At 36.8% G+C, this 18,666-nt stretch overlaps 1 protein-coding gene across 2 annotated transcripts in view; it reads left to right on the top strand.

Annotated features, from left to right (window-relative positions):
- Positions 1 to 18,666, top strand: part of ACER3 (alkaline ceramidase 3) — a 60,400-nt gene that overhangs the window by 18,743 nt on the left and 22,991 nt on the right. The window contains exons 2-5 of one of the 2 annotated variants that reach the window (XM_030042800.1): positions 3,061 to 3,171; positions 11,240 to 11,292; positions 15,395 to 15,447; positions 17,627 to 17,708. In XM_030042800.1, the coding sequence (XP_029898660.1) occupies positions 3,061 to 3,171; positions 11,240 to 11,292; positions 15,395 to 15,447; positions 17,627 to 17,708 (299 nt within the window). The remainder of the gene's footprint in view (positions 1 to 3,060; positions 3,172 to 11,239; positions 11,293 to 15,394; positions 15,448 to 17,626; positions 17,709 to 18,666) is intronic. The other variant, XM_030042801.2, reaches the window with a different exon arrangement.

Here is an 18,666-nt window from a genome sequence, read left to right as displayed (position 1 = left end):
CAGCTAGATTAGGTCTATGGTATTTCCTCTCTCAGCAAGATGGTCCTAGATTAAACGGTCATAAATTTTCAAAAATTTAACATAATTATAGCTTTACAGGAAGTGTCGAAACCTTTACTTTCCTGCAGAAGAATCTCTTTTCTGCATTCTTACATCCATCTGAAGTTTGATATCCTACTGCAAATCTCTTCTGAAGTCATGTGCTTTCCCAGTTATGGATAAACATCATGGTATTTCTTTTGTTCGGCATTTTCATATTTGAATTTTTGCCAGGTTTTTGACACTTTCATAACAAATTGACCTTGAACAGTGATATTTATATAATGTCTAATAACTTCTTTTGAAAATGGGCATAGTTGAGAACTGCTTTGGAAAGCAGAAGATTCACTATCCAGATTACATAGCCTTTACTCTTCTTTTCAGGGCTAGATGACGTCTTCGCATGATTTGTGGGAGGACGTGGTAATGGTCAGTGTACCACACAATACTGAGTTTTAGTGGATTTCTTCCAAACCTGGTCTCCACTGAAAATGAATCACTGCCCATTGAAACACTGCGGGAATGTGGTAAAAGGTTAATGATTCCCCAAAGAATTTAAGCATGAAAAAGGCCTTTTATATTGGTATAAACTTGTATGTCTTTGCAGAGCTGTTTTGATTTCAGCTGGGCTTCTTTTGCATGGAGCAATTTACTACAGAGCTGACTAGAAGAATAAGATCTCTGGCACATCTCTGTTTTGCTTGTTATAACTTGGTGAAATTCATGGTTGTGCAGGAGATGATGTTAAATCGATAAGGAAGTGATTTAAAAAAGGTCTCATAAAAATGAGATGCGATTTTTACCTGGTCAAGAAGGCTGTCTCAAACTGAGATTTGAATCTACTTTATGAGAATTTAGAAGAGCTAACTTGTTAAAGTTAACTAGGTACACTTCTGCTTCACATGTTCAGAACTAACCATTTTTCTATTTGGGCTTGAATTTTCTGTAAACGTGTAAAGTATGGATTTTTGTTCCTAGACATGCTGTAATACTTCGTATGATCATAGTTAGGTAGTTTTCACTTTTCTTTGGGATGGATCTTGGGAAGTAAGACTCTTGAAAACTCGGTGCTTGAATTAGGGGAGTGGTTTAGACATGGCCTGCTCACTCTTGTTCTTTGTTTTAGAAAGTGAAACTCTTCTGAGATTTTCTGCTGAATAAAAAAGCTGGAAGTAGGGGGTTTTTGGCCTTTCCATAGCTTCATACATTGTACATTTCATTGAGATGTTTGGCAGTTAGAGTTTCAATTTTATATATATTTAACTGATGTCGTGTGAAAGTGCATTTTAATTTATGTAAGCAACATTCAGCTTTTTTTAATAGATTTGCTCTTTTTCCCAAATTGCATGTCACTTTATTCCCTTTACTTAACCTTTATTCTCAAAATTATGGTTTGCGGTTAGGCTAAAAAGCTGAATCTGCATCCCGTCTGCTGAGAAATGTACCATTTCCTTATGCTTCACTTTAACTTCTCAATATTTCATTGTACTTTTGCATAGGCCAGGACAGTTTCAAAAAACCCATCTAAATCAGACTGGAATAGTAGTCTTAAAGAAAATGAAAAGAAAGGTTCCTTGGTCTTCCCCAGTGCTGGAGGAGTCTTCATGCCCCCTGGTGTGAGAGCTGGGCTCCTGGCTTGTTCTTGCTTTCTCCAATCTCTGCAACACGTGTTATTTCTTTGTGTTGCATCCCAGCTTCAGCAGCAGGGATGGAGAGCAGCAGTGTCCTGCTGAAGTTCAGGCTCTTGATAAGCTTTGACAGTTACCTATCATGCTGATCAGTAGTGGCTTCTGACTTTTTGCTTTTCCTTATTGTACCCTCTTACAGTCTTTGGTCTCACATTGTGATCTGTGATACAGCATCTCATCCAGCTGTTTCTTTGTGTGCGCAGTGACTAGCACACTAATAGTAAAGATTGAACTGCTTTCATTTGGGAATGAGTCACTTGGTGACCTTAAAGTATCTGAAGGGAGTGTGGAAGAGAGAGTTCCAAGAATAGGTTTAAGAAAAGAAAAAAACAAACAAACGGCTCTTTTAAAATACCAGGCTTGAACTGTTTGGGGCTTATTATCTCCTTAAGGAATCTGGTTTTAATTCATGAGCTGTGAACCCTATTTTTCTGCCTCCTGCCAAGAAGGTAAGCACCATTGTGCTGGTTTTGACTGGGACAGAGTTGATTTTCTTCCCAGTAGCTTGTATGGGGCTATGGTTTGGATTTGTGCTGAAAACAGCGTTGATAACACAGGGATGTTTTCGTTCCTGCTGAGCAGGGCTTACCCAGAGCCAAGGGCTTTTCTGCTTCTCCCCCCACCCCACCAGCGAGCAGGCTCGGGGGGCACAAGGAGTTGGGGGGGACACAGCCGGGACAGCCGACCCCAACTGACCCGAGGGATATTCCAGACCGTAGGACGTCATGCTCAGCAGATAGAGCTGGGGAAGAAGAAGGAAGGGGGGACATTGGGAGTGATGGCATTTGTCTTCCCAAGTCCCCGTTAGGCGTGCTGGAGCCCTGCTGTCCTGGAGATGGCTGAACACCTGCCTGCCCCTGGGAAGTGGGGAATGAATTCCTGGTTTTGCTTTACTTGTGTGCATGGCTTCTCCTTTACCTATTAAACTATCTTTATCTCAGCCCATGAGTTTTCTCACTTTTACCCTTCGATTCTCTCCCCCATCCCACTGGGGAGGAGTGAGTGAGCTGCTGCGTGGGGCTTAGCTGCCAGCTGGGGTTAAACCACAACAACCATCTAAGTCAAACTTTTTATTTAAATTAGTATTTTATTACGATCCATACATGTGAAAAAAGACAAAAGAGTTAAAAAGTTCTTAGCCTTCACGTAGTTAACTGTGTTGTACCAAAATTTAACTTTGTATTTTGTGTGAAAGCAGAAGACAACTTCTGAAAAGGTGTAGTTTTCTGGGTGAAAACTGTTGAACCTGTCTTTAATTAGTGAATGCAGCTTCATTTATTTAAAGTGCATAGTACCCACTTCTAAATCTCTGCTTTTGGTTTCTGTCCTACAGGGAACACAGTGAGTAACCTGATTTTCATTCTACCTCCAATCTATGGTGCGATTCAGACCTATAAAGATGGCCTTGAAAAACGGTATTTAGCTGCATATTTGTGTCTTACAGGTATGTGTAAAACTTAATTTGCTCTTTCATTATAAAGGGAGCTTAGATGTGCAATGAACAATATCCAAATATTAATAAACCAAGTAGTTAAATCCAAATACTATGTGTATGAAATGTAAACCTCAATTTGTTACACTTGTTAGTATTTACAGAAAATTGGTATTTGTTGGAAGCACATGAAGTTAGAATTCATTAAATAACTTTATGAGATTTTAAAGTGATCCTTTTCTGGCTTTAAGTCCTGCTCAGTGCATCTTAGCTTACCTCGTCCTTTTATGATGATTTACAGAAGATGTCTTGTGTGTCCTACTTCCAAACAGTTTCACACTATTTAATATTTTTGTGACATTTGTATGGAGCAGTAATACAAGAAATGGCCAAGATCTTGAAGGAACTGGAAAAGCATTCTTTCATGAGTTTGAATTTGTTTTCAGTTCCTCTTTGGCATATATCACCCAATGACCTAACTGCCATCATATCTGGGGAGTTTTGCAGGGACGGAAGAACAATGTGACATTTGTCCATAGGTGAACTTAAGGGCGGTCTGTTTTTTCTAAAATAGCAAAATCTGGAAAAGAACCAACTTCCTTTAAAATATGAATTATGCAACTAAAAGTCATGTTCCGTATGAGAAAAGAAGATGTTTGAAGATGGTTCAGATTTGACAGTTTGGTCTCAAAGTAGATTTCACAGAATTTCTGTGTTTCACAGGATTTCTATGTTTGCTATAGCTCCTATCTCTGTGGAGGCTATCTTTCCCAGTCTTCTCAGTGGTAAGAGATCGGTTTATTGTAAATGTTACTTTTAAGATTGGCATACTTCTGTATTTACAAACATTGTTGAAAACCACATATCCATATGCTAAATGTATTCTTGATGCCAATTAAACTGTTAACATATACTGGGTACAACTTCGTGATTTTTCAGTTACGTCAGCTTTGCTGATACATGTGAAAGATAAGCAGCACCAATGTACAGCATTGAATGTTGTCTGAACACTTTCCAAATAGCCATTTGTAGTCATTTTATGGTTTTGAGTAATTACTCATTTTTGTCTCAGTATAAAATAGTTTGGTAGAAGGAATTCTTGAAGGTCAGATTTCCTTTTAAAAAGACAGAGAAAGAAACAGTGTGGAAGCATTTGCTGAAGCTGACTCTTCACATGTTCCTGAATCAAAGTATCCTATACTGCCATTCTTTCTAACACCCCCCCCCCCCCCCAAAAAAACCAACCAACCAAAAAAAAAAAAACCCTCTGTGTTTGAGACTCAGTCTTCACTGTAACTTGTGGCTACCTCTGTCAGTGACACTTCACTGTGTGCCACTATCTGACCAGAGTGTCAGGCTGTCACAGCAAGACTGCCCTGAGTGGGCATTTCTCATATACTGTTTAATGTTTAAAAAAAAAAAAGAAAAAAAAAGTCTGTCTTTGATCACAATAAATACCATGGACTTCAGTTTTATACTGTTCTGGGTGCTCACGAAGGGGAGGTCAGCCTGCGTATTTGACAGCAGTGCTGGAGGGCAGTCCTGAGTTCCAGCTGGGCTCTGCTCGTCTATGACTGGGATGCCTTTGACTCCTGTCTGAAGTGATAAATGGTTGCATGGCTTGATTTTTATCTCGTATGTTGGAACGTAACATTAAAGGTCACTCCCAAAAATGTTTCTCTTCTGTTTTGTCTCTGCTTCAGTATTGGTATCACTGAATTGAAAGACGTAAAGGAATATAGAAGGCTTTACAGTTTCTCAGTGAAAAACAGGAACAGGATGGTTTGGAATCAAACCTCTTAACATTTGTTCTACTACAGAATAAAAGCAGCAAATGAGAAGATAAACAGAATTTTAAATATAGTTGAAATGTGCCAGGAACATTGACATTCTTTCTGTGCATGTGTCTGAATGAGAAGCATACTGAAGTGGAGGTAGAGTAAGCGTATAGAAATTTTTTTGTAAGGAAGTACCAGAGAGAATTCTTACCCTTTACAGTAATTTTATTTATTATCAGATTTCACTCTACTTACTTAATTTGTAACAGACACGTGTAGGCTTAATTTGTAAAGGGATAGTGAATTTAACACAAACTTCTGATTTCACTTCAGGCACCATGCTTCATTAAAGACCATACAGCAGAGCTTCTAACTAGCTAGTAGTGTCTAAGCGTTGTTTTGTTAAAGTAGAAATTCTTTAACTATTCTGCTCTGAAGGTGGGGGTGGAAGGGAGGGCACTTTAGTGAGGTTTTAACAATTTTGAATCATTACTGAGATTTTACAAGATGTTAAAAGACAGCTGTCAAAGCGGACATGAAAATTAAATCTGTTAGCATTTCAGAACATAAGAAGTGTTGTTTCTAGACATTATTTTGATCCAAATCAGCTGTTTCTTTTGGATACTTCCAGATATGTAGCTGATTGTCAGTTCCTTTGTGTTTTACCACGCTGTGTTCAGTGCTTCATTTTATACCCCACAATTTCTGTTGTTGACATTTATTTCCTCTCTGAACCAAATGCATTTTGAATTAGGGAAGCACTGTTCATTTCACATATATGCTAAGATCCAAAGTTGGCAGGACAAGAAGGGGGATTTCTAAATAACTGTTCAAATGAATTTCTTGTTCGTACTGGTGCTGAGACTGAGTTGAACTTTTCAGCACGTACTTTGAGATACAGCATGCTGTTCTCAGCCCTTATTTCTGCTGCTTTTCAGCTCCAAGGGGATGTTGTCAATGAACTCAATAAGAACTGGATATGATTTTTAACCTTCAGAGAACTATTTCATCAGCCTATAAATTATGTAGAATAATCTTAAGCAAGTGCTTTAGCATGTTGCATCTCATGAAGTAGGTGGAACAAATCATCAGACTGTCACTGCCTCGAAGAATAAGCAGTTGTTTTTGGATGGTTCCTTATGATGCTGTGGTATTGTATAAGGTTCTACCATATGTCATTTCCTCATGTGTCCTGGGAAACTATGATTCCCAAATGGTTCATATTCTAGAAGGGTCTTGATTTAAAAAAAATTAAAAATATATATGTGTGTGTGTATATATATATAAATAAATAAAAAGAGAGTGTAACTATTTTGGACTGAGAAGACAAGAACAAACAGTCAATGGAGTTATATACTTTATTAGATGCTTTACTTGAAATTTGGAAGGATTGTTCTGTTGTGTATTTCTTTGGCCTGTTTAATAGGACTCAGTCATTCAAGCTGTGCCAAAGTGGAGGGAGAAAAAGGATGCAAGAAGTTTTCTACCTTAGATCTACATGGCCACAGGAACTTGTAAACACCTTACTGAAATGCGTTTCCAGTGAAACTCTGTATCTGTGAAAATAGTTGTTAGAAGCCCTTCAGTCAAAGTTAATTCTCTTATTCTTATCTAACAGCCGTACAGAAGGTGCTTAGGCCATGTCGACGTTAGTAAATCAAATGTGCTCGGGAACATTCCTGAGTGCTGAAGCCAAGTAGTGTGGAACAGCCCATGTCTGTTCGTCTTAGCCTCCGAAACAAGGTGACCGCATACAAATTCCCTGCTGGGCACGGGTCCTGGACTCTTCTGGCTGCTAGGCTGTGCCTGGGAGCTGCTTGGGGAAAGTGCTAGTTGGAACAGGCCAGATTCACGCCACAGACTGTTCTAACAATTCACTATTGCAGATGGTTGCATTATAGTGTCTGGGAACAGTCCCATGCTTGAGTTTACTTGTAGAGCTGTACCCTTGGAGTAACTAAGGTCTCTCCTGTCTCTTACACTGTGGAGGGAAACCATTACAAAACAAAGTAATTCAATAAAAATTGTTCATTTAATTCTACTTTTTCATCTCGTTTCATTCTTTGACTGTTTACGATGCAGTATGTTGTTGTTTATTTTTGGTTTAGTTCTATCATTGTAAAAAAACATAGGTGGAATTTGGCTCCAGATTCAAACACCTAAACATGTGTGTCTACCTGTGCAGAGTGGTCTGTCTCCCATTGCATTCAGTAAAGCCTAGAGAATCATTTGGCTCATCTTAAAATATCCCCTTATATTTGGCCAGCTGAATTACTCTTTAAAATGCCATTCTCTTTAGTGGAAGCTTTGACACCTAGTTCATGTGTAGGTACCTAAAGAATGGTGTTTGCATCTGAAGCATCCTTCCTTTAGAAAGTTTCCATACAGTGCTTGTACAGTTTAAATTCAAACTACGTCTATGAAATCATAATACACTGCTTTTTCTATAAAGGCTTTAGTCTTTTGATAAGAATTTTGAATGCTGATGGATAGTCTTATATTGAAATAAATTACCACTGATTATGTGATTCTTCCTAAAACTATTGAAAAATTCATAGGGGGTATTTGTATACCTCTAGGGTTCAAATCCTGAGAGTATATGTGGTTCATATATGGAGTTGGATCTCATGTATAATTGGATATTTCTAGCATGAATATTGCCTTGAAGTCTTTGACAGTGTTGAAGCACAGTGAAATAACTGTGTACTAAGTTTGCAGATGCATTGCTTTTACATCATCACTAACACAACTGTTTTATCAACTGGCAGTAACTACACATTGTGTTTGCTGCAGGACAAAAAAGACCGTGTTAGTCTACATATAGCAGCTAACCTGACTTTGCATTTCCAGTCTTTTTAAGTGCTGTTCCGATCTCATAATATTGTGACTTAATGTGTATTTTGTGCTTAATACATAATTTATGTATATCCCCTGTAACTTGAGAGGTTTGTTGATGTAAAAATGCTGAGTGACTTGTAGTATCTATGAAAAGTGAGTTACAGTAGAGAGGAAATGGTATTGCTTCAGATGGTGTTAAAACTTCCCAACCGATATGCAGCTTTTAGTGAGTTAAGCTCCTTTGCAAAAGTAAAAACCTAAAATTAAAACTGTAACCCTTGCTCACAAGATAAGAAGCAAATCTATTGCTCAGTTTGTCAATGGCTGTATGGGAAAGTTGCTTCTATTGAAAATTGGTGTAATTGCAGTGATTGTGTTCACTCATATTTGGAAAAGTACAAAGCTGGTAGAACATCCCATTGCAGTGATAGTTTTTGTGAAGTCAATATTCCTTAGAAATGTCTTGATCCTGAAGTTATGTGATGAGAAGTATATCTAAAGATAGCTGTATTCCTGTAGAACTGCAGGTAGAAGCTACATGTGAAGATACTTGAGCTTAAATACTAAACCGCTATTTACTGGAGACAAATAACGTGTCAAGCCCCTTGTAAGTTTACAAGTTAGACTTTCAAGTGTGACAAAAAGGTAGTGTGCTCTGGGCATAGCAGAGGAAATAAAGATTTCCTTGCAATCCTTGGCATGTGATAGATGTTTCCTCTTTTTACTTTGCAATGTTTTCAGCACCGAACACTAACCCTGCATTAAGCCACAAGACAGCAACTCCAACTAGCACAGCTGTTGGCCCAGTGAGTGCAGTATTAGATAGTAGTTCCCTTCTGCTGAAGTTTGCCAGTTATATAGAGATGTTAGTGAAGCAGAGTATGACATATGCTTCAGCTGCTACAGTTCAGTTCATTATCTCTTAATGCAGTTTCCTTCTTCCTCCTTTTTGAACAGATTCATGAAGCTTTTTGCACAATTCTGTGTTAAGATATAACGTATGCCAAAGGTAGCAAATGAGAAACTTGGTTCTTGGCTCATTCGATCTCTAGATGTAAAACATTTTAAAGTTATTCCTCTCCAATGTAAAACATACTTTTTTAAGTTATGCCTTTGCAATAAGCAGGTATAAATGGGATACGTAAAGAATCATGTTTCATTCTTTAGTCTTCATTTAAACCATCTCTTCAAAAAGATGCTATTGTGTACAGTTACCACAATAGTGTTTGAGGAAATGTGTCTATGCAGTCTTGAGAGGGAGAGTGTCACCTGACGAATAATCTAGTCATGTAATTTTTAGTCATGTAACATCCTGGGTTATGTGCTGAATGCACTTAAATACCAAACAGACTTGACCGTGTTCATGAGCTCTGTCAAGATTGCAGCAAGCAATATTACTGCCATTTCCAGTAGAGGTTTTTATTTTAGGATGGACGATATGATGAGTCCCTGTAAACTTTTCTTGTTTCAGACAACTATTTTATTCCTACAGAATACAGCTAAGCATTGTTCTCCAATGCATAGTAAAATTTCATAATCAAAGAAACCCCAAGTGTGATTGTTACACAGAAGCAAGAGGTTTTTTTATTATTTTCAGAAATTAATTATAGTCACAGGATTAATGACCTGAAACACTAATATCTGCAGCTTTCTTGATTTTTGCAAAGACTGGAAAGGAAAAATAATCTAGAAATAACTACTTCTAATCATATAGGAGGAAGGGGAGGAGTTCAGTAGCTGATTGTTGAGATTTTTTTAACCTCATTAACATTAACAAAAAAACCCCAAACCCCCTAAAAAACAACAACAAAACCAACTCTAACAACATATTTTGTTAATTTAAAATCAGTTGAAAATTCTTATGCAATGATTTTGGCCGTATTTGAAAATTACACTTGTTACAAATGTAAGAGTTTGTATCACGAAGATACTGAAATCACAGTGACAGCCAGGATAATGGATGGTACTGTTTTAATGACCATCTTAATGGTTTTTTTTCTTCAGAATGAACATTAATTGTGATATATTCTGTATACGTAGAAAAATGGCTATGAGAATTTCTCATTAAAATCTCAATGAAGTTGAAAAACAGTTATTGCTTATTGTTTGGAAAGATTTTTCAGAAGCAAAACAATTTAATCAGAACTTACAGAAGTGCATATAGTTGTTTATGTTTTGGTAGACAGCCATGCTTAATTTTCCCAGAGAATTAATGACATTAAAGTATTTGGCAATAAGTTTTTAAATGTAGCTGTATTACAGTTTTATGTTTCAGTAAAGTTACGTTCTTAGGTATTTCATTTCATTGAGTACGTGTAATAATCACAATTCTAGCTTAATAGCATCTAAAGAAGCATCTCCAGACGTGTATCAACTGTCTTGGGAATCCTTTACAAAATGTGCAGTTTGTTAGATAAAGGTCTGTTTATGCACCAATGAAATCTAGCTGTTGTGTGTAGAAAAGGTTATGCTCTTGCAGCAAAGCACAGCAGCACTACCCAGTGATCAAGGCTTGAGTGCAAATTACTTAGCTTTTGCTGAAACTAGAGTCTAAAGTAAAACATCATTTCTTGAAGGAAGACAAGACATCGCATTAATGTACTTGTTCTTGCAAAATAAAAATGAGCTGGTGTTTAATGAAAGTGTTTAACTGATAACATTTCAAAGTAATGAATGATACATTAAATACTCTACCAGCTTTGCTCTAAACAGTGAAATCTAACTTCCAAGAAACATTGTCCTTGTCTAACTGAAAAAGCTGTGTATAAGCAAAGTATCTAACTCATAAATTAATTTCAGAAGTAAATTCAGAGTTTAAAAATAAAGTATTAAAAAAAAATAAAAATCATTACACAGAAGGCTGAGCTTCCAAGAATAAGGCTCGGAAATGGCGATCGTGTTTCACAAAACAAATCCATGCTGAGTGGGTTTTGTTTGTTTACCCTGAATTTCTAGTTCTGAGTTCTAGTAGCAATTCATTTCTGCTTCTAGAGCTGACAAGAAGGTCCTTGTAAAATTTACCTTATAAAACTGGACAATAAGCAGAAATATCACAGGCTTCCAGGATTATTAGCAGTTGAATGATGCTTTGCATTATAGAAGGATTGAGACAGATAAATCTTAATGTACTTTAAAAAAAAGAAAAAAAAAGAGAAATAGAATGATAATGTTCCATTCATTCTTGGTTCCCTCCACTTCTGTCCTCATTGAGATTATACCCGTTCATAGGAGACAGTATTGAGAGGAGGGAAAGAAGACACCCACCCTCCAAACAACCATAAATTCAGACATCACTGATGACTAAAGTGTAAAGTAGCAGGCTGTGGAAAATTGGGGGTTTGTCCCTGAAATGGGATGCTGATGTTCTAATTTTTTTCCCCGTAAATTTCATGCATTTAAGTTAATGTACCTGAAAGTTTTACAAGCAGACTTTTATGTTAACCATAGTTTTGATTTGTTTTCAGCTGTGGGATTGGGATCTTGGTGCTTCCACATGACCCTGAAGTATGAAATGCAGGTGAGTATTGATAAGTAGCTGTAAATGATTTTATGTGTGTATGTCTCTATATAGTCATACTGCCATTTCTTGACTAGATGAAACTTATATAACATGAGTTAATGTACCTTAATTATCATTGCACATGACTCCTGCTCTCAGCAAGAGAGTAGCGCAGGTCTTGTTTATTAGATATTTTCCACTGATAGATATACAGGAATATATACTTGCATCTAAAATAAGGGCTATAATCAATTGTTTACATTGATAGAAGACACTTTATCCTTTGGGAAATCATACTATCTTTTTACTAGAGTTGTTATTTTAAAATTCCTACAGCTTTTGCTTAATAGCAAGCAGTATAGACTAGAGATGTTTATTGTATCCTTTTTTTTCATCCTAATGTTTTCTATTGTTTTTTATTTATCTAGATGTACCTGTAGCATTAATAATGAAGTCAGTATCTTCTGAGTAGCAATAGTGGAGTCTTCCTTTCTCTCTTTTATTCTCAAGTAGAAGGCATTCTGTAATAAATCACTGAGCATAAGGATTTGGTCCTGGTATTTCCCATTTTCAAAAGGGACACAAGGAGTCTTGTCCTGTTTTAGGTCTGAGAAGATTAAGGAAGTCTTTGAATCAAAGTCAGGGTGAAGTGGGATTCAGTTCAAAATTAAGAAACCTACATTTAAAAGTGTATGCTGGAAGTCTGTGCTCCCACTGTAGTCAATGGAAATACAGTTAAGTCAGTGGAGTTTAGAGAGCCAGTCAGCTGGGCTGAATCTTTCTCCAGACTCCATTGGCAGCCTTGAATAATATTTTTTTGTCTGAATATAGGTGTTTAGTGTCATTTTAGACCCTGTGCATGTTCTATCTGGCCTCCAGCTGCCACCCCACAAAGGTGCAGCTCTCTTAGACCCCCTTGTCACATCTGCCAGTCTTGGGTGGGTGTATTGGAGATGACAGAGCATCTCAGGTGGCATTAGGTGCCTATGCTGTGGCAACGGAATTGAGTCCTGGATTTCTGCTGATCATAATGGGACCTGAGACCCTGCATATGTGGATACCAAAAGTTACGTGTCTTAATCTTGAACTGAATTACAATCCGTAGTGATGTTTGCCTCCATAACGCTCTGTTTTATATCTCTGGCACGTGCTGGAGACTGTCAGCCTCCATGGAGCATACTTTTGCCACCATGTCAGAATATTTGGTGCTTTTCTTGGCATGAAAAAGGTGGTTTCTAGATCCGTTTCACCACTCCCTCCCAAACTGGGGTGTGATTTACCTATATTCTCTTCAGTGGTGAAACTTCCTTGAATTTCCACCTTTTCATCTCTCTTCCTTCAGCTTCTTGTTCTTAACCCTGCCAGTGTTTCAAATCCCCTTCCTTACACTGATGCAGAGGTGAGTAAGGCCACCCTGAAACCCAGATCATTAAAATTATCCAGGCTTAAAACATTCTTATATGGGGTTTGTTTGGTTGGTTGGGTTTTTTGTTTGTTTGGTTGGTTGGTTTGGTTTGGGTTTTTTTTTCTATGTAGAGGTTATTTCTGACTGGTGTAAAAGGCTTTGTGTGAGGCAGAGAAAGTGCATTTATTATTTTGGCAGCCAAGTGAGATCTGCAAGTGGCCCATAATTATTACTCTGATGGCTAGCTCACAAATCACCATAGAGGAAGCATTTCAACCAGTAAATAATCTTTTCTTGTTCACTTTATCTCTCGTTCTGATTAAAAGTCAGCATTGATAGCTGTTCGAAGAGATTTTTATTTTGTACATTTGTTTCACAGTCTTAATACTGTAAATGGTTAATTCAGATTGCTTAATTAAGATAAATGTGAAAGCTTCTGTTCTTGAAAGCAGTTTAGAATACTTTTGAAGCGATCACCTTTCTTTTTCTCTTATTTTTATGGGAATCTGCTTGATTGTGCATTCCTCAAGAATCCAAATGCTTAGTTAACCAGCGAAATCAGCTCACCAAGTTCTTTTCTATCCATGTTTCTTCATTGTTCAGACATGTTCAGACATGCTGTTGACAGTATTTTGGGAAGCATTAATTCCTTTGGATACAGAAGCCATTGTCTTCTGCAAGCAAATTCTAACTACGATCTTTTGAGAGGCTCTTTGATGTTACCATTATGTCCCTGAGATGCTGCCAGCATATGAACTTCAGAGTGTAATCAGCTGTCGAAATATGAAAAATTTTGCTATGTTGTATTTCTTATTCTCCGCCCCCCCCCTTTTATTTTATGAGGCCTTAAATGACTCATGCTTTTAAAGAGCTGCATGAATTAATCCTGAGGCTAATTCCTATCAGACTTGGTAAAGCATATCACTGAACTTAGAAATAACTATTAGTATAAAGCTGAATTCAGCTATTGCTTCTATTTTTTCCTCTCTAAGGCATCACAGCAAAGGTAAACTATGTGATGGCAAGGTGCCACCTAACATGCCTGTTAGCTTCAGCTGCTGTCTATGTTCCTGATACTTTCTTTGCGCTACCTATTGTGGTCCCTGACCCTATAACGCACGGATTCAGGGATTTAAAGCTTTTTCTGCAAGGTTAGCTGTGTGCTGGGTCAGCTGTTGGAACTGGCTCACTGCGGGTCAGACGAGCATGACTGCCTCACTCGAGAGAAATAGTGGGAGTCTGGGTGAAGAAGCAAGACCTGCCCTTTCAGTGGCAGCTAGTCAGTAGATCTGTTTAGCAGTATTGTGAAACATTTCCTGAAGTTTCTATGACCAAAACCACAAAAAGCTAATAGTTCACACTCAGGATAATACACCTCTCCTTCCGTAAAGAACCAGATCACTTTTTTTCCCAGTATGACATTTCAAAACGGAAAGAAATTTTTTGCCAGTGCAGTTAGAAAAATTCTCCCAAACCAAGCAGAGTTAGGCTGGCTTTATAAAAGGGTTTGTGTAAGCTGCTGTTGCTCTTAATGTGTCTCATTATTCGGAAAAACATGGTTGTGAACTTGTTAAGTATGTTGTACCAGTAGTCGGAAGGTAATTTCTGTACAGGCATGGCCATCAACAACTTTCAGAGTGATGGTGGAAAAAGGTCAAAATCTTGTTTGCATCCAGTTCTTTTTTTTCTTAGGAAAGAGTCAAACCTGGTATAACAATTTTAAGATGCCTAACTATTAAGGTTTGCTTAACATATTAGAAATCAGAGGCCATGGATCTTCATTGATCCATTTGTATACTTTTGCATTTTCATGATTTTCAGTCCTTCATAAGAGGAGGTAAGTTTAACTATATATTTATGAGCAGAAATTTGTTAATGCTCTTTGAGAAAAGTTTTAGAAGAAAACGGTGCTATAATTTTTATTTTTTTTCCCTTTAATGATAATTAAATGGCAATTTTGAGCATTACCTGTTTTTGAGAAATCACCCCTCTTGTGATTACTATTTTAATTCCATCTCCATTAAGGTGGCAAGTTCCTGGAGAAATAACTGTTTTAGTTGTAACATGCCAGTCGTCTCCTAAAGTATAAAAATTATTTAAGACAATAAAATATTATATGGCAGTAATAATTTGGGAAAAAAAAACCAAAACCAAACAAGAACCCCAAAACAAACAAACAAACCAACAAAAAACCCCTGTGTCTGAATTACAACAATGTAAGAAATTTCCAAACTTAGGAAGTAAACATGTAAGCACAAGGCAAGGTAATTACTAATGGGCTAAAGTTCTATTTTATGTTATGGAAAAAATGTATTTGAGTTTCTCTGTGAAGTTTGTACAGAAGGAAGAAATGCTACTGGCTGTATTGAGCAGGCTATAAATGGGGTGTTTTTATTCAATCTGACTTTACAAAACTAATTTGTATAAATGTTTAAAGAGGTATGAACAGCAAAAATCACGTGATTCTTTGAAGGTGTGGGCTTTTTATGAAATGTAATATTCAAAAGATTCAGAGTAATAAGCTTATTAATGCAACAGACTTTCAGTAGTTGAATAGGATTTGACACTGCTGCATACTGAAGTACAGTCAAGAAGGTGGATAGCCAAATGACTTAAAACCTTCTGTTTTCTTAAGGCTTATCTCTCCTTGATTAACTTACACAAGCGTGTGAGTTAAAACTAGTTTTCATGTTCTGATGTCTCTGCTTTTTGTAGCTGTTGGATGAACTGCCAATGATATACAGTTGTTGTGTGTTTGTCTACTGCCTGTAAGTATTTGTTAAATGTTTTTTTCTGAATATTTATGAAATAGTAACTTTTGAAATGTAGAATCTGTGGAGCCCAATCTAGTGTATAGTGAGGCTGACACTGAAGCTTCTAATGATTTCAGTGAGGTCTCAGTTTTGCTAGCAGTATAGCATTATGACATGGCCGTTAGAGCACCAGGCTGGCTTTAGTGCTAGTTTTTGCTAATTTAGAGATGTTTTACCAGTGTTTGTTTAGCAGGAAAAAAAGTAACTCTTCTTAAAGACTTTGTGTAGTATACAAGCAGAGCTCAGTGTTACTTGGTGTGTAAACAGCAGACATAATAAAATCAATTTCAGTAACACCTACAAAATTATCAACATTATAATTTATTTGAGCTGTATTTCTATGATGTAGTCTGACTCAAATGCAAATTTCAGATTTCTGGTTAAACCTGCTTTCCACTCATCTGGAAAATTAAAGAAAAAACATTTTATGAAGACTTGCGTGCATATTCTGTGGAGAGTGTCTTGGAACATGCATGAGAGCTTAATGCCATGCCAGGATGTTTTCTCCCATTTAATTTTGGGAGCAATGTAGCTTTTGGCGACTGTAAAAGATACTGTAAGTTGGCTTTTTCTTGCCTGTTGCTGCAAGGCCTGGATTTAACATGATTTGTTCTGTCACTTGGAAAATCCAAATGATAAATCAACTTGTTGCAGACAAAAAGACAAAAAAAAAGTCTTTTTGCTTTTGAACATATCAAATATTCAGCAGTTGAGAATTGGAATATCTTTGGTGAAGATTACTGGTAGCTTGCAATGGAGATGTGGGTTTAGTCCTATAGCATCCCATCTGTGGAAATTACCATCGGTTTGTGATTCATACATAAGTATGATTTGTGCAAACTCAGGACCAGAATCATAATGCCTCTGTTAGTGGAAATATTTCCATTGTAGCTCCCCATCTCCTTGAAATTGCCTTTGCATTTATTTTGTCTGATTTGAATGTGATTGGGGAAAAGGATGAGAAGTGGCTATAAAAATCTCTTTGAAAAAATAATCATGCTTATTTTGTGCAATGGTTATTCTATTATCTTCAAAAGCGCTGGAGTCTGTTACTGCATTTATAGCTCTAATAAGATTCTGTGTACGTATGTTTGGTAGTAATTAAAATGTTCTGAAGAATGAGCTAATGTTTAGTTTAGGAGGCTTTTAATAATCGTTTTGGTTTTCTTGAAGGTAGGTGGCGGGGTGGTTCTGAACAGGACATTCCCTTATACATTATTCAGTCCTACTGATTCTCAAGCTGTGTAATTACATTGGCAAGCCATTTTGCAATGTAGCACGTTGTGCTGTCTTGTAGATTTTTTTTTCACCAGATAGTCCTAAATGTTTTTTCTTTCTTTCCTTTTATTCATCTATGATGGTGTCTGTTTCCAAAAGTCTATAAACAAGTAAACTAGGGAGATGTAACTTGGAGGTATATAGACAACTTCCTTTAGCCCTAATGATTTTGTGCTTCTCAAAGTTCATTTTTGTTGGGTTTTTTTAGACCTTTTTTCTGATGGAGATATGGACTGGGATATGTGTGTGTAATTCCATCACAACTGTGACTGAAGTGTAGTGTAGAGATTGTGAAGCTAATTTTAATTAGTTGTTGTACATACTGGGAGCAATTAGCTTTTTTCACTTTCCACTTCTACCAGTACACAATCTAGCAAATTTACTGCACTGTGACTGTAGTAAAGCCATAAACAATCTGCATTTTAACAGATCTCTAGAGTTCACTGTTTTGTAAGTCAGTGCCTTTCCCACGCTGCCTTTAGCTCACAGATGTAATGTTTTTTGGCAGCTGTATTGCATTTTAAACTCATTTCTGATTTGCCATCTATTATCACCCCTTAAGCACCTTCTGAAAACACTTCTGCTTCCCAAATTCTTTCCACTGACTGGTTATTTTTTGTATATGCATGAGCTTACTGGAGTTTTTTGCGCTAATTTTTTTTAAAAAACATTTATTGGTAAAAGTGTGAATTTTAATATAAAAATAACACATCTTTATTGGAGGAGCTACAATTTCTTGAAGGGCCTAAGACTCAGATAAATTTTCTCACAAATTCTGTGATAATATATCTTGAAAAATGCGTCCTTTATATGGTAAGTGATGAATGTTATCGCTCTCCTTTATGTTCTGTTCCAGGTATGAATGTTTCAAGTACAAGAACACAGTCAATTATCCACTGCTTTTCTTGTTAATAACATACAGCTTCGTAGTCAGCATAGTAAGTAACTTTTTCTAATACAGCATTTTCACCTGTAGGTTGACAGTTTTCCTGCCAGTGAAGGAACGTTACACAGGCAGTACTGAATCTCTCTTGCTTCCAGCCAAGATGGACAAATTATTCTTTTGTTGGGAAAATTATGGGCTGGGCAGAGAAACCTGAAACCTTTCTATCTAAACCACTGTATAGAATAAATGAAGAAGAAAAGCAGTAATCCAGTTGCTAGAATAGGAATGTGAGAATAACAGTCACTGTTGACTTGTTATGAGACCTTGGACAAGCGTCATTCCTCAACTTCCCTCACTTTAATTCATCTACAGAAATGAGAATAGTCCTGTTCAACAGACTGCAAAAAGTGAACTGTGATAGACAGTCCAGTATATTGACTGGTGTTTTAAAATACAGCCAGAATAAGAAAGGAACTTAGCTGTTAAAAAAAATTAGAAGAACTTTAACTGTATCATGGCTAACTTGATTCCCTTTCTCAGTCCAGTGTGCTCCCTTTATGAATAAAATTAGTTTTGTGCTGGCTGTCAACCACAGATGGAATCTCCTTCATTATTTTTATTGACAACCATTTCTTAAAAAAAAAAAAAAGAACTATTATAGGTCATGTTCTGCCTTCAAAATGCCTTGCCTGTTCTCTTCTGTGCTTCCTAAAATTTTTACACTTGTGGCATGTTACACCGAAGGTCTACTGCCCTTCTGTCTTCAAAAGCAGAAATTAAATGAACTGCATTAACAATAGGAAGAACTACTAGCTTTTTGTAAGATGAATTGAAATGTTAAAGCATTCTCAAAAACATTAATAATAGCAAATCAAAGTAGAGTACATTTTCTTCCTGAATGCATATCAAGAATGTGTCTGGTAATTTCTGCATCTTAATTGTTTTTGTGTGTGTTGCAACTCTATTAAATGAGGAGATTTTAGATGTTAATGTCTCTATTTGTGCTTCTT

Source organism: Aquila chrysaetos, chromosome 19 (assembly GCF_900496995.4).
Source record: "Aquila chrysaetos chrysaetos chromosome 19, bAquChr1.4, whole genome shotgun sequence".
NCBI lineage: Eukaryota > Metazoa > Chordata > Aves > Accipitriformes > Accipitridae > Aquila > Aquila chrysaetos.
This window is presented reverse-complemented; position numbering and strand designations above follow the sequence as displayed.